Source organism: Equus asinus, chromosome 2 (genome assembly GCF_041296235.1).
Source record: "Equus asinus isolate D_3611 breed Donkey chromosome 2, EquAss-T2T_v2, whole genome shotgun sequence".
Taxonomy (NCBI): Eukaryota; Metazoa; Chordata; class Mammalia; order Perissodactyla; family Equidae; genus Equus; species Equus asinus.
In genome coordinates, this window is record NC_091791.1 from 111,384,769 (window position 1) to 111,397,990 (window position 13,222).

Genomic DNA, 13,222 nt, shown 5'->3' on the forward strand with positions numbered 1-13,222 from the left:
GGGATCTAAACTGGTGAATCCTGAGCTGCTAAAGTGGAGCGTGCACATTTAACTGCTGTGTCACTGGGCTGGCCCCAAATTAGCCATTTTGAAAGTGAACAATTCGGTAGCATTTAGTGCGTTCACAGTGTTGTGCAACCACCACTTCTATCAGTTACAAGCATTTCCATCGCTCCAAGATAAAACCCCTTACCCATTAAGCAGTTTCTCCCCATTCCCCTCCACACCCCAACCCTGGCACCCACCAATCTGTGTTCTGTCTCTATAAATTTATGTATTTTGGATATTTCATATAAATAGGATCATATAATATGTGACCTTTTGTGTCTGGCTTCTTTTCGCTTAGCAAAATGTTGTTAAGGATCATCCAAGTTGTAGCATGTAGCAGTCCTTCATTTCTTTTTATGGCTCAGTAAGATGCCATTGTACGTGTATGCCACAGTTTATCCATTCATCCATTGATGGACATTTGGGCTGTTTCTCACTTTCCTGGCTATTGTGAATATGAACGTGGGTGTACATGTACATGTTTGAGTACCTGTTTTAATTATTTTGGGTAAATACATAGAGATAGAATTGTGGGGTCGTGTGGCAATTCTATGTTTAACTTTTTGAGGAACTGCTAAACTGCTTTCTACGGTGGCTGAACCATTTTATTTTACAGTGTACAACATACAGCCAACAATGTACAAATGTGCCAATTTCTGCACATCCTTGCAAATACTTGTTCTGTTCTTTTCCTTTTTAAAAACTTATAGCCATTCTGATAGTTTGGGAGTGGTACTTCATTGGTTTTGATTTGCATTTCCTAATACTAATGATGTTGAGCATCTTTTCATGTGCTTGTTTGGCCATTTGTGTATCTTCTTTAGACAAGGTCTATCCGAGTCTTCTGTGTATTTTTCAGTTGGGTTTTTCTGTTAATTGAGTTGTAAGAGTTCTTTATATATTCTAGATGCTAGACTCTTCTTAGATAGATGATTTTTCCCATTCTATATGTTGTCTTTTCACTTTCTTGTAATGTCCTTTGATGCACAAAAGTTTTTAATTTTGATATTCAATTTATCTATTTTTTCTATTGTTGCTCATGTTTTCAGTGTCGTATCTGTTAATCCATTGCCAAATTCACGATCATGAAGATTTATTCCTGTGTTTTCTAATGTGAGTTTTATGGTTTTAGCTCTTAATATTTAAGTTGTTGATCCATTTTCAGTTAATTTTTTTAATATGGTGTGAGGTAGAAGTCTAACTTCATTCTGCTTTTTATAACTGCTGTGAGAACCAGGATGTGTTTAATTTATGGCTTCTTTGAAATGTGGTATTAGAGGTCAGGATAAAGCAGGTTTTGCTGAATGCTGAATCTAGTGGTTTATAACAGCACGGTTATTTCTTGCTCACACTGTGCTTTTCTGTCAGACTGCTTGGGGCTTCTGCGTCCTCACTCAGGGATGAAGGCTGACAAAGCTTCCACCATTTGAAGGTCACTGTGGACCTTTTGTACTCATGCTCTCTAAGGCCTCCATTTTGACCTCATTTCGCTGAGCAAAGCAAGCCGCCTAGCCATGCTCAGCTTGAAGAGAGAAGTGCAGTCCTACTAGGTGCCCAGAAGGAAAGGAAAAGGAAGTGGGTGGTATACACTGCCTATAGAACATCGCTGAACATGTTTGCAAAGTGTTTGAAGTACAGTCATGTGTTGCTTAATGATCGGGGTACATCCAGAGAAATGTGTCATTAGGTGATTTTGCTGTTGTGTGTAATCAGCACACATAAGGAAAGTTTTTTTTTTAAAGGATATGGTAAAGCATCAGTCCAAAGTTTGGGGTAAATTTTATGTTAACTATGATTGCTGAAGTTTACTTTTACATTATTTGTAAAGAAAAATTGTTTAGCTAAGTGATAAGTGAGATTTAATGAAGAGAATTTTGGCTTAATTTAGAAAATAGTTTTCAAGTAGGTTAGCAGGAAGCATATATACTCAAGGAATTTGGGTACAGGTTATTTATCTATTAAAACTTTTGTTTGTCAAAATTGAAAAAAAAGAGAAGGGAATAATAGTAATGACAGTTTTGAGAGGTGCTTTAAGGTTATTACTTTATCAGGATTTTAAAATTTAAAAACATTTTAAAACTTAGTAAACTGTAAGTTTTATGGATCAAGATAAACTAGTTTGTGTGGCATCTACAATCCAGCATTAGAGCTTAGTTACCCACAGAGTAACAACAATTTTGATGTTAATGCTTAGTTGTCCAATCTCTTACTCACTTTACATGAACCTGGAAGTAGAAAAATTAAAACGTATAGTGTTTCCCTTGCATTATTTAGCTACACTGCTAAAAATGTGCTAATGGAAGGCAGAGAATGATCTTATAGAACACCCACCAGTAGGTGTCGGCCATAGCTTATGCGACAGGCTGCTTATTTGCCAGGCTTTGGGGGCAGATATCTAAGTGTTTTGTTTTGTTTTTTTACCCGGTATTCTAATGAACAGCAATTTTCTCAGGATCAGTGTACTTATTTTTAAATAAAAACACAGTGTACTTCCTTGTTAATAAAGACATAGTGACGCACTGTTGGCAGCAGAAACATTATTTGGTGCTTAATTGTGTGTATAGGTATATAGCTCAAAAGAGCTAACTATTGTGTCATGGAGAGATTAGAATGCTGTCTGGCAGAGCCAAGCAGACATCTGGCAAGAATGACCACAGGTCCTATGAGTTGGCCAGATATGGTATTGATGCTGTAGCAGATAAAATTAGATGAGGGTCTAGGAAATGTATGTTCTCCTTACTAGGGGAGATGCCACACTAAGACAAACATTTTGGGGTTTTGCACAGATCCAAGAGTAACATCTGAGGAAAGACTGGTCATGAAGAGCTTCATTGAATATATTGATATCAAAACATGCGGGAAAAAAGAATCATCTTTCAGCATTTGAAAACTAAATACAAGTGGTTTTATCAAAAGCGAGTACTCAGTAAATGTTTCAGTGACTTCATAACAGTATTCATATTCAGTGCTATTTGGTTATCATAAAAGGGCAAGGATATGTGTATGTAAGCAGCTTGGGATACTGTCGCTCAGTGTTTCAATACATCAGTATGCCAATAGGAAATTAATAATGTCATTTCCTTGTTTGAAATAAACCAGTGGATTTCCATTGTGTTCAGAATTTAAAGAAAATTGTTCTTCAGTATAAAATGTAAGCCCTCACTGGTCTGTTCCTTGCCACTCTCTGCAAAATCTTATACACCTTCATACCCTATGGCCCAGCTATATCAAACTAATGACATTTCTCTTGTTGAGTATTTAGAACCTAAGTTGCATATAATATGACTGATACTCAATTATATAGCAGTTTATGCCTTGCGTACCACATTTTTTATTTTAATTTTTTTCAATTTTGAAAGATATACATGCTCATTGTTAAAAATTCAAATAACGTGAAATTAGATAGAGAATGGCAACCTTACTCCTTTTCCTCAAGATAATCACTGTTACTAAGTTTCTCCATGAAAAGTTACTTTGTTACAAATCTAAAACTTTTTAGTTCCCAGTACTTTTGTTTTTTTATTAACACAGTTGTTTTTATAACAGGATTTTTGAAAATGTAGAATTTCTTCAGGAGTATTGTTATAGAGTTACAGCAGAAGAGATTGTGTTTGCAGTTTCCCAAGCATACCTCTCTCTTGCCTTTTCATATGTTGCTTCCTGTGCCTAGAAAGCTGGCCAGAACTCTCCTTTTTCCCTGCTCCGTGGCAACCACTAATAATTTGTGTTTGTCTTCAGGACTCAAGTCAGACCTAATTTCTTCTAAAAAGCCATTCTTGATTCTTTGTTATTGATATCTAGCTTAACTTACAGTATGTTTGAATGTGGAATAAAAAAAAATTATTCCTGACTCAGTGTGCCCCTTCAGTCTTAACAACTCCTATCTTTGTGTTCATGTAAATTTGAACTCCGTGTGTGTGTGTGTGTGTGTGTGTGTGTGTGTGTGTGTGTGTGTGTGTGTGGGAGGGAGGGAGAGAGAGAGAGAAGGAGAGATGCAGGCTGGCTTTCAGTTATTCACAGAGGCATTTCCTCCTACCCACTGCATCCAGCAGAGACAGCCCACTTTCAATCTGTGAGCGGAATTTTTCTAGGATGCTTTTCATAGAGGGGGCGCTCCTTCGAGGGCTCTGGCTGTGTAAGGGACCTAGGTCCACTCTCTTCCTCTCCTCCCAATGGCCAGTTTCCTCTCCCTGCCACACCACCCCCCTACTCCAAACTTATGACCTGCGGCCAGATGTGGCACTTGCTTGGACTGCGTGAGCTCCAGCTTACTCTGTTCGTCCTGAGCTTAGTTAGGTCTTGGTTTCTGGCCCCTGGGGATTTCCCTTACTTTCTCCTGAGGAGCACGGTGGTTTGGGAGTTTGGCGTGGGGGGTGTTAGTTTCCTGGGGCTGCTGCAACCAATTACACAGGCTGGGTGACTTAAAATGGCAGAAATGTACTCTCTCAGTTCTGGAGGCCAGAAGTCCAGAATCGAGGTGTGGGCAGGGTTGCCTCCTTCCCGGGGCTCTGAGGGAGAGGTTTTTCCTTCTCCTGGCTTCTGGGTGTTGCCAGTAGTATCCTTGGCTTGGCAGCTGCATCGCTCCAATCTCTGTCTCTGGTGTCACATGGCATTATTCTGTCTGTGCCTGTTGAGAACATTTTCATTTCTTGTGTGACCCATGGCCATGGAATATGAGGTTTCTGGTTTCTCCAAGGGACATTGATTTTAAGTGTTCAAATTTATGAATTTAAATTGTAGTATGGTGTGTGTAAGCGTAAACCCTGACTTGCTAATTTTTTATTTTCACATTATTTTCTCAAAATTTTTACACCCTTCAAAAAGATAGTACTTTGTGTTTAAACTATTTAGAAATGTTTATACATTTTTCAAAAATAAAATTTAATTCTGAGTTTTTAATTTTCAGCCAGAAAACCTTGCTCAGAAGCTTCCAAACCTTGTGGAACTGTGAGTCTGTTTATTTAAATTTTTAAAAAGACAAGAATGAAAATAATTTTGTTATTTGAAATAATAGGAAATATAATTTTAATGTATTAATTTATTTTTTTTTGGTATGATTATGCTGTTTCTGTAGGTAGACCTGTGGTTCTGATAAACCCAATAGTACTTTGAAGTATTTTACCATTTAAATTTGTATTTTAAAATATCTCACCTCAAAGTAGTGATGACGAAAGATACGTTTTTTCTGGGTGCAGCATCTTTGTCACAGAATCCTTCTGGATAGTCCATGTAATTGGGAAAATTTATTACTATTATTTTTTACTAGCACTACATGTGAAACTTGGTAGAAACAGTCAGACAGTATAAAAGATTTAAAATACAGAGTAAAAACTTCCTTCCCTGCGTCCTCCATGCTTCATTTGTTTTAGTTCTTTTGATGATTCCCTCCATAATCATAAATAATATGTTTGCACCTTTGTTTTTTAGTGCATCAACTTTAAGCGTCTATTGACTTATCGCTAGGAAGCTACGAAGTTTAGATATCTCGTAGTTCCCTTTCTTTTCTGCTGCCTCCTAATTTTGTGAAGAGGGAGTTTGCATTGCTGTTTCCTATTCTCTTGGTTATTTGGCGTGGTTTTCAGGAGGTGAAGCTAACTTTACATCTCCATCCTGAAGCTGGGAGTTTCTGACATTTCCTTTTTTTGCCATCTTTTTATTTTGAAAGATTTTAAACCAACAGAAAAGTTGAAAGCTTAGTACTGTGAACACCTGTGTACCTTTCACCTAAATGTAACCAGTTGTTAGCATTTTGCCACATTTGCTTTCTCTTCTTCCGTGTCCTGCCCTGTCTCCTGCCCTCTCCCTCATCGCTCCCCACCCCAAATTGCAGACATTAAGATATTTACACCTAAATACTTCAGCAAGTATCTCCTAAGAATAAGGACTTTCTTGCATATAATTATATCATGATCACACCTAGGAAAAGTAATATTAATTCAGTAATATTATCTAATACACAGTTTGTATTTAAATTATCCCAATTTCCCCGCCCCCCCCCCCAAAATGTCTTTTTAAAATAGATGTCTGGATTTGTCTGGCTGGTTCCTCTTGATTAGATTCAGTTTATTCTACCTTATTTGCATTGTCAGGTTTTTGCTTTCCTTCTCTTTATAAATGTGTATAAATATGTATATTATTTTTTCTGAAGGTTTTGAGAGTAAGTTACGTACATCATGGCTCTTTACCCCTAAATACTTCAGTATGTATCTCTAAGAACAAGAATTCCTTAATGTTGTTTTGGGTCTACTCATGTCCTTTAGAATGCTTTATGGTTTTCTTTATATAGGTTTTGACCATTTCTAAAGTTTTCTCCTAAATATTAAATCTTTTTTTTCTTTGTTATTGTAAATGAATTTTATCTGTTGTATCTTTTTTTTTTTTATTAATGTTATGATAGATTACAACCTTGTGAGATTTCAGTTGTACATTTTTGTTAGTCATGTTGTGGGTACACCACTTCCCCCTCTGTGCCCTCCCCCCACCCCCCCTTTTCCCTGGTAACCACCGATCAGATCTCCTTATCAATATACTAACTTCCACCTATGAGTGGAGTCATATAGAGTTCGTCTTTCTCTGACTGGCTTATTTCGCTTAACATAATACCCTCGAGGTTCATCCACGTTGTTGTGAATGGGCCAATTTTGTCTTTTTTTATGGCTGAGTAGTATTCCATTGTGTATATATACCACATCTTCTTTATCCAATCATCAGTTTCTGGGCATGTAGGCTGGTTGCACGTCTTGGCTATTGTAACTAATGCTGCGATGAACATAGGGGTGCAACGGACTCTTGAGATTTCTGATATCAGGTTCTTAGGATAGATACCCAGTAATGGGATGGCTGGGTCATAGGGTATTTCTATTTTTAACTTTTTGAGAAATCTCCATACTGTTTTCCATAGTGGCTGTACCAGTTTGCATTCCCACCAACAGTGTATGAGGGTTCCTTTTTCACCACATCCTCTCCAACATTTGTCACTCTTGGTTTTGGATGTTTTTGCCAATCTAACGGGTGTAAGGTGATATCTTAGTGTAGTTTTGATTTGCATTTCCCTGATGATTAGCGATGATGAACATCTTTTCATGTGTCTATTGGCCATATTCATATCTTCTTTTGAGAAATGTCTGTTCATGTCCTCTGCCCATTTTTTGATCGGGTTGTTTGTTTTTTGTTGCTAATCAGTGTGAGTTCTTTGTATATTATGGAGATTAACCCTTTGTCAGATAAGTGGCTTGTAAATATTTTTTCCCAATTAGTGAGCTGTTTTTTTGTTTCAATCCTGTTTTCCCTTGCCTTGAAGAAGCTCTTTAGTCTGATGAAGTCCCATTTGTTTATTCTTTCTATTGTTTCCCTCAACTGAGGAGTTACAGTGTCCGAAAAGATTCTTTTGAAACTGATGTCAAAGAGTGTACTGCCTATATTCTCTTCCAAAAGACTTATTGTCTCAGGCCTAATCTTTAGGTCTTTGATCCATTTTGAGTTTATTTTGGTGTGTGGTGAAAAAGAATGGTCAATTTTCAATCTTTTGCATGTGGCTGTCCAGTTTTCCCAGCACCATTTGTTGAAGAGACTTTCTTTTCTCCATTGTAGGCCCTCTGCTCCTTTGTCGAAGATTAGCTGTCCATAGATGTGTGGTTTTATCTCTGGGCTTTCAATTCTGTTCCATTGATCTGTGGACCTGTTTTTGTACCAGTACCATGCTGTTTTGATCACTGTAGCTTTGTAGTATGTTTTGAAATCAGGGATTGTGATTCCGCCGGCTTTGTTTTTGCTCAGGATTGCTTTAGCAATTCGCGGTGTTTTGTTGCCCCATATGAATTTTAGGATTGTTTGTTCAATTTCTGTGAAGAATGTTCTTGGGATTCTGATTGGGATAGCATTGACTCTGTAGATTGCTTTAGGTAGTATGGACATTTTAACTATGTTTATTCTTCCAATCCATGTGCAAGGAATGTCTTTCCATCTCTTTATGTCATCGTCAATTTCTTTCAAGAAAGTCTTGTAGTTTTCATTGTATAGATCCTTCACTTCCTTGGTTAAGTTTATCCCAAGGTATTTTATTCTTTTCGTTGCGATTGTGAGTGGGATTGAGTTCTTGAGTTCTTTTTCTGTTAGTTCATTGTTAGTGTATAGAAATGCTACTGATTTATGCACGTTAATTTTATACCCTGCTACTTTGCTGTAGTTGTTGATTATTTCTAATAGTTTTTCTATGGATTCTTTGGGGTTTTCTATATATAAGATCATGTCGTCTGCAAACAGCGAGAGTTTTACTTCTTCGTTACCTATTTGGATTCCTTTTATTTCTTTTTCCTGCCGAATTGCTCTGGCCAGCACCTCCAGTACTATGTTGAATAGGAGTGGTGAAAGTGGGCACCCTTGTCTTGTTCCTGTCCTCAGAGGGATGGCTTTCAGTTTTTGTCCATTGAGTATGATGTTGGCTGTGGGTCTATCATATATGGCCTTTATTATGTTGAGGTACTTTCCTTCTATACCCATTTTACTGAGGGTTTTTATCATAAATGGGTGTTGGATCTTGTCGAATGCTTTCTCTGCATCTATTGAGATGATCATGTGGTTTTTGTTTTTCATTTTGTTGATGTAGTGTATCACGTTGATTGACTTGCGGATGTTGAACCATCCCTGTGTCCCTGGTATAAATCCCACTTGATCATGGTGTATAATCTTTTTGATGTATTGCTGTATTTGGTTTGCCAAAATTTTGTTGAGGATTTTTGCATCTATGTTCATCAGTGATATCGGCCTGTAGTTCTCCTTCTTTGTGTTGTCCTTGTCAGGTTTGGGGATCAGAGTGATGTTGGCTTCATAGAATGTCTTAGGGAGTTCTCCATCTTTCTCAATTTTCTGGAACAGTTTGAGGAGAATAGGTATTAAGTCTTCTTTGAATGTTTGGTAGAATTCTCCAGAGAAGCCGTCTGGTCCTGGACTCTTATTTTTGGGGAGGTTTTTGATTACCGTTTCTATTTCCTTACTTGTGATTGGCCTATTCAGATTCTCCATTTCTTCCTGATTCAGTTTGGGGAGATTGTAGGAGTCTAGGAATTTGTCCATTTCTTCCAGGTTGTTCAATTTGTTGGCATATAGTTTTTCATAGTATTCTCTTATGATCTCTTCTATTTCATTGGTGTCTGTTGTGATTTCTCCTCTGTCATTCCTAATTTTATTAATTTGTGATTTCTCTCTTCTTTTCTTGGTGAGTCTGGCTAGGGGTTTGTCAATTTTGTTAATTCTTTCGAAGAACCAACTCTTTGTTTCATTGATCCTTTCTATTGTCTTTTTTGTTTCAATATCGTTTATTTCTGCTCTTACTTTTATTATTTCCCTCCTTGTACTGACTCTGGGCTTTGTTTGTTCTTCTTTTCTAGTTCTGTTAGGTGTCGTTTGAGGTTGCTTATGTGAGCTTTTTCTTGTTTAGTGAGGTGAGCCTGTATTGCGATGAATTTCCCTCTTAGGACTGCTTTTGCTGCATCCCAAATGATTTGGTATGTCGTGTTCTCATTTTCATTAGTCTCCAGATAAAATTTGATTTCTTCTTTAATTTCTTCAATGATCCATTGTTTGTTGAGAAGCGTGTTGTTTAGTCTCCACATTTTTGCACCTTTCTCTGCTTTTTTCTTATAGTTGGTTTCTAGTTTAATAGCATTATGATCAGAAAAGATGCTTGGTATTATTTCAACTCTCTTGTATTTATTGATGTTTGCTTTGGTTCCCAAAATATGGTCAATGCTTGAGAATGTTCCATGTGCACTTGAGAAGAATGTGTAACCTGCTGTTTTTGGATGAAGTGTTCTATATATATCTATTAAGTCCATGTGGTCTAGTTTTTCATTTAATTCTATTATTTCCTTGTTGATTTTCTGTCTGGATGTTCTGTCCATTGGTGTTAATGGTGTGTTGAGGTCCCCTACTATTATTGTATTGTTGTTGATGTCTTCTTTTAGTTCTATTAAGAGTTGCTTTACAAATTTTGGTGCTCCTGTGTTGGGTGCGTATATATTTATAAGTGTTATGTCTTCTTGGTGGAGAGTCCCTTTTATCATTATATACTGTCCCTCTTTATCTTTCTTTATCTGTTTTGCTTTGAAATCTACCTTGTCTGATATTAGTATAGCGACACCTGCTTTCTTTTGTTCATTATTAGCTTGGAGTATTGTTCTCCATCCCTTCACTCTGAGTCTGTGTTTGTCTTTGGGGCTGAGGTGTGTTTCCTGGAGGCAGCATATTGTTGGATCTTGTTCTTTGATCCATCCTGCCACTCTGTGTCTTTTGATTGGGGAGTTCAATCCATTTACATTTAGAGTGATTATTGAGACGTGGGGTCCTACCACTACCATTTTCTGTCTTGTTTTCCGGTTTTCTTCAATTTCCTTTGTTTCTCGTCCCATGGTTTAATCTGTTCTGATGTAGAGCTGCTACTCTCTGTTGTTGTCCTTCTACTTATCTCCTCTGCTCTTGGTTTTGTAGCCCCTTTCCTTGTTTGGATTTTTCAGGAATGAGGGTTTTCCTGAGGATTTCCTGTAGAGGAGGTTTTGTGGCAATGAACTCCCTTAATTTTTGTTTATCTTGGAAAGTTTTTATTTCTCCATTGTATTTGAAGGATATTTTCGCTGGGTAGAGAATTCTTGGCTGTAGATTTTTGTCCTTCAGATTTTTGAATATATCATTCCACTCTCTTCTAGCCTGTAAAGTTTCTGCTGAGAAATCTGCTGATAGCCTGATGGGGGTTCCTTTGTAGGTTAGTTTCTTTTGCCTGGCTGTCCTTAGTATTTTCTCCTTGTCGTTGACTTTTGCTAGCTTCACTACTATATGCCGTGGAGTTGGTCTTCTTGCATTGATAAAGTTTGGAGATCTATTGGCTTCTGTCACCTGAAGATCCATCTCTCTCACCAGATTTGGGAAGTTCTCGGCCATTATTTCTTTGAATAGGCTTTCTGCCCCTTTCTCCTTCTCTTCTCCCTCTGGTATACCTATAATCCTTACGTTGCATCTCCTAATTGTGTCTGATAATTCTCAGAGAGTTTCTTCATTTCTTTTTAGTCTTGCTTCTCTCTCCTCCTCTGCCTGCAGCAATTCTATATTGCCATCTTCCGAATTGCTACTTCTTTCCTCCATATTATCGGCCCTACTGTTCAGAGCATCTAGATTTTTCTTAATCTCCTCTATTGTGTTCTTCATTTCCAATATTTCTGTTTGGTTCTTCTTTATCGTATCAAACTCTTTTGTGACATAGCTCCTGAACTCGTTGAGTTGTCGGTCAGAATTCTGTCTTAACTCATTGAGTATTTTAATGATGGCTGTTTTGAAGTCATCATCATTTAGGTTATATATCTCATTTTCTTTGGGATTGTTTTCTGTGTATTTGTTACTTTCTTTCTGTTCTGGAGACTTAATGTATTTTTTCATATTGCTTGATGTTGTTGATTTGTGCCTCCGCATGGAGATAGAGTTTAGTTGCTCCTTTCACTTGTTTCAGCTGCTGCGGTGGGGGAGCAGCTGTTTATACTGCACCAACCAGGAACCCTGTCCGCAGTTGCTAACTGGGCCTGGGCCCCTCCTCGTAGCCACAGTGGTCCTTTGGATTCCCTCCTCTGCCGTGGGGGCCGTCACAGGGGGGCTTCAGGCTGCTGGTGCCTACTGTTGCAGCCCACCTAGATGTGCTCCCTCCTTGGGGTCTGCAATGGTGTTATGGGCTTTTCCAGCGGCCAGGGGTGGGATCACTTATATTTGTCGCTCCGTTGCTGTCGGCACCCACAAAATCTCACTTGTCCTCTATGGGTCGCAGGAGAGCTACTGGCATCTTCTACAGTCTGTGGTTAGTTCACCTAGCTATGCTGCTTTTGCCCTGGGGTCTTCCAGCCTTGTGGCTGCCGGCTGGGTGCCTTCTACTGGTGCTGTGCAGAGGCTTTCCCTAAGGCTACTGTGAGCCTGTAGGGTTTCCCCCTAGGCTACGGAGCTGGGTCTCTGGAACTCCCCCCAGCCCCAGTCCTCTCTGAGATCTCCGGCTATCCCTAGTCCCACGGGGCGGGCAACGGCAGCTGGGGGTCGCCCCGCCCTCTGGGATTCTCTCCGGGCCTCTCCTGGAGCCGTGAATGCTGGGCGTGGCCCCTCTGCTAATGGCAGACAGAGAGTTTTGTCTGCTGCCCGGGCGGAACTCCTGAGCTTCCCCTCCAGGTCGCAGAGCCGGCTTTTGAAACTTCCCCCAGCCCCAGTCCTCTCCGAGATCTCCGGCTATCCCTAGTCCCACGGGGCGGGCAACAGCAGCTGGGGGTCGCCCCGCCCTCTGGGATTCTCTCCGGGGCTTTCCCGGAGTTGAGTGCTGGGCGTAGCCCCTTCGCTAATGGCAGACAGAGAGTTTTGTCTGCTGCCCGGGCAGAATTCTGTAACGTCCCCTCCGGGGCGCAGAGTGGGCCTATGGAACTTCCCCCAGCCCCAGTCCTCTCCAAGATCTCCGGCAATCCCTACTCCCACGGGGTGGGCAATGGCAGCTGGGAGACCTCCGTACCCTCAGCGACTCTCTCTGGGACCCTCCGGGTGCCACGAACACCAGGCAGGGTCTCCCCGCCAATGGCGGGGAGAGACTCTCCCCGCGGGCTCAGGTGTGCAACTCCAAAGTTTCCCTCTGCGTTTAGGAGTAATTGCGGGGGGTTTAGGTAGGGTTCTGGTCACCTGTTTCCACCATCGCTCCTCTGTTGTGTGCTCGCTCCTGCCCTAGATGTGTGCAGATCCTCTGCGGGTGTCTGTTGGAAGAAAGCCGCTTGCGGGTACTAGGCTGCTCGGTCGGGGTCAGAGAGTTTTCACCTATTTCCACATCCTCCCGGAGGAAAGTCCGTCCGCCTTCCGATGTATAGTCGCGTGGGTATCTCAGACGTCCTGAGATGCTGTCTGGATATCCTTTGTCAAGCGATAAGTGTCCAAATAATTGTAGACTCGAAGGGGGAGAGACAAAGAGGACTACTCACGGCGCCATCTTGGATCTTCTCCCCTCTGTTGTATCTTTTAACTGGTTATTTATTTATTTATTGAAGTCATAATAGTTTATAATGTTGTGAAATTTCAGTTGTCCATTATTATTTGTCAATCACCATATATAAGTGCCCCTTTACCTCTTATGCCCACCCGCCAACCCCCTTCCCCTCTGGTAACCACTAATCTG

General features: G+C 39.9%; 1 protein-coding gene across 6 annotated transcripts in view; it reads left to right on the forward strand.

The window, feature by feature from the left end:
* LRRC28 (leucine rich repeat containing 28) overlaps positions 1-13,222 on the forward strand; it is a 161,747-nt gene that overhangs the window by 19,383 nt on the left and 129,142 nt on the right. For all 6 annotated transcript variants that reach the window (XM_044762689.2, XM_070496289.1, XM_044762684.2 and 3 more), the window contains one exon: positions 4,955-4,995. In XM_044762689.2, coding sequence (XP_044618624.1) covers positions 4,955-4,995 — 41 coding nt within the window. The remainder of the gene's footprint in view (positions 1-4,954; positions 4,996-13,222) is intronic.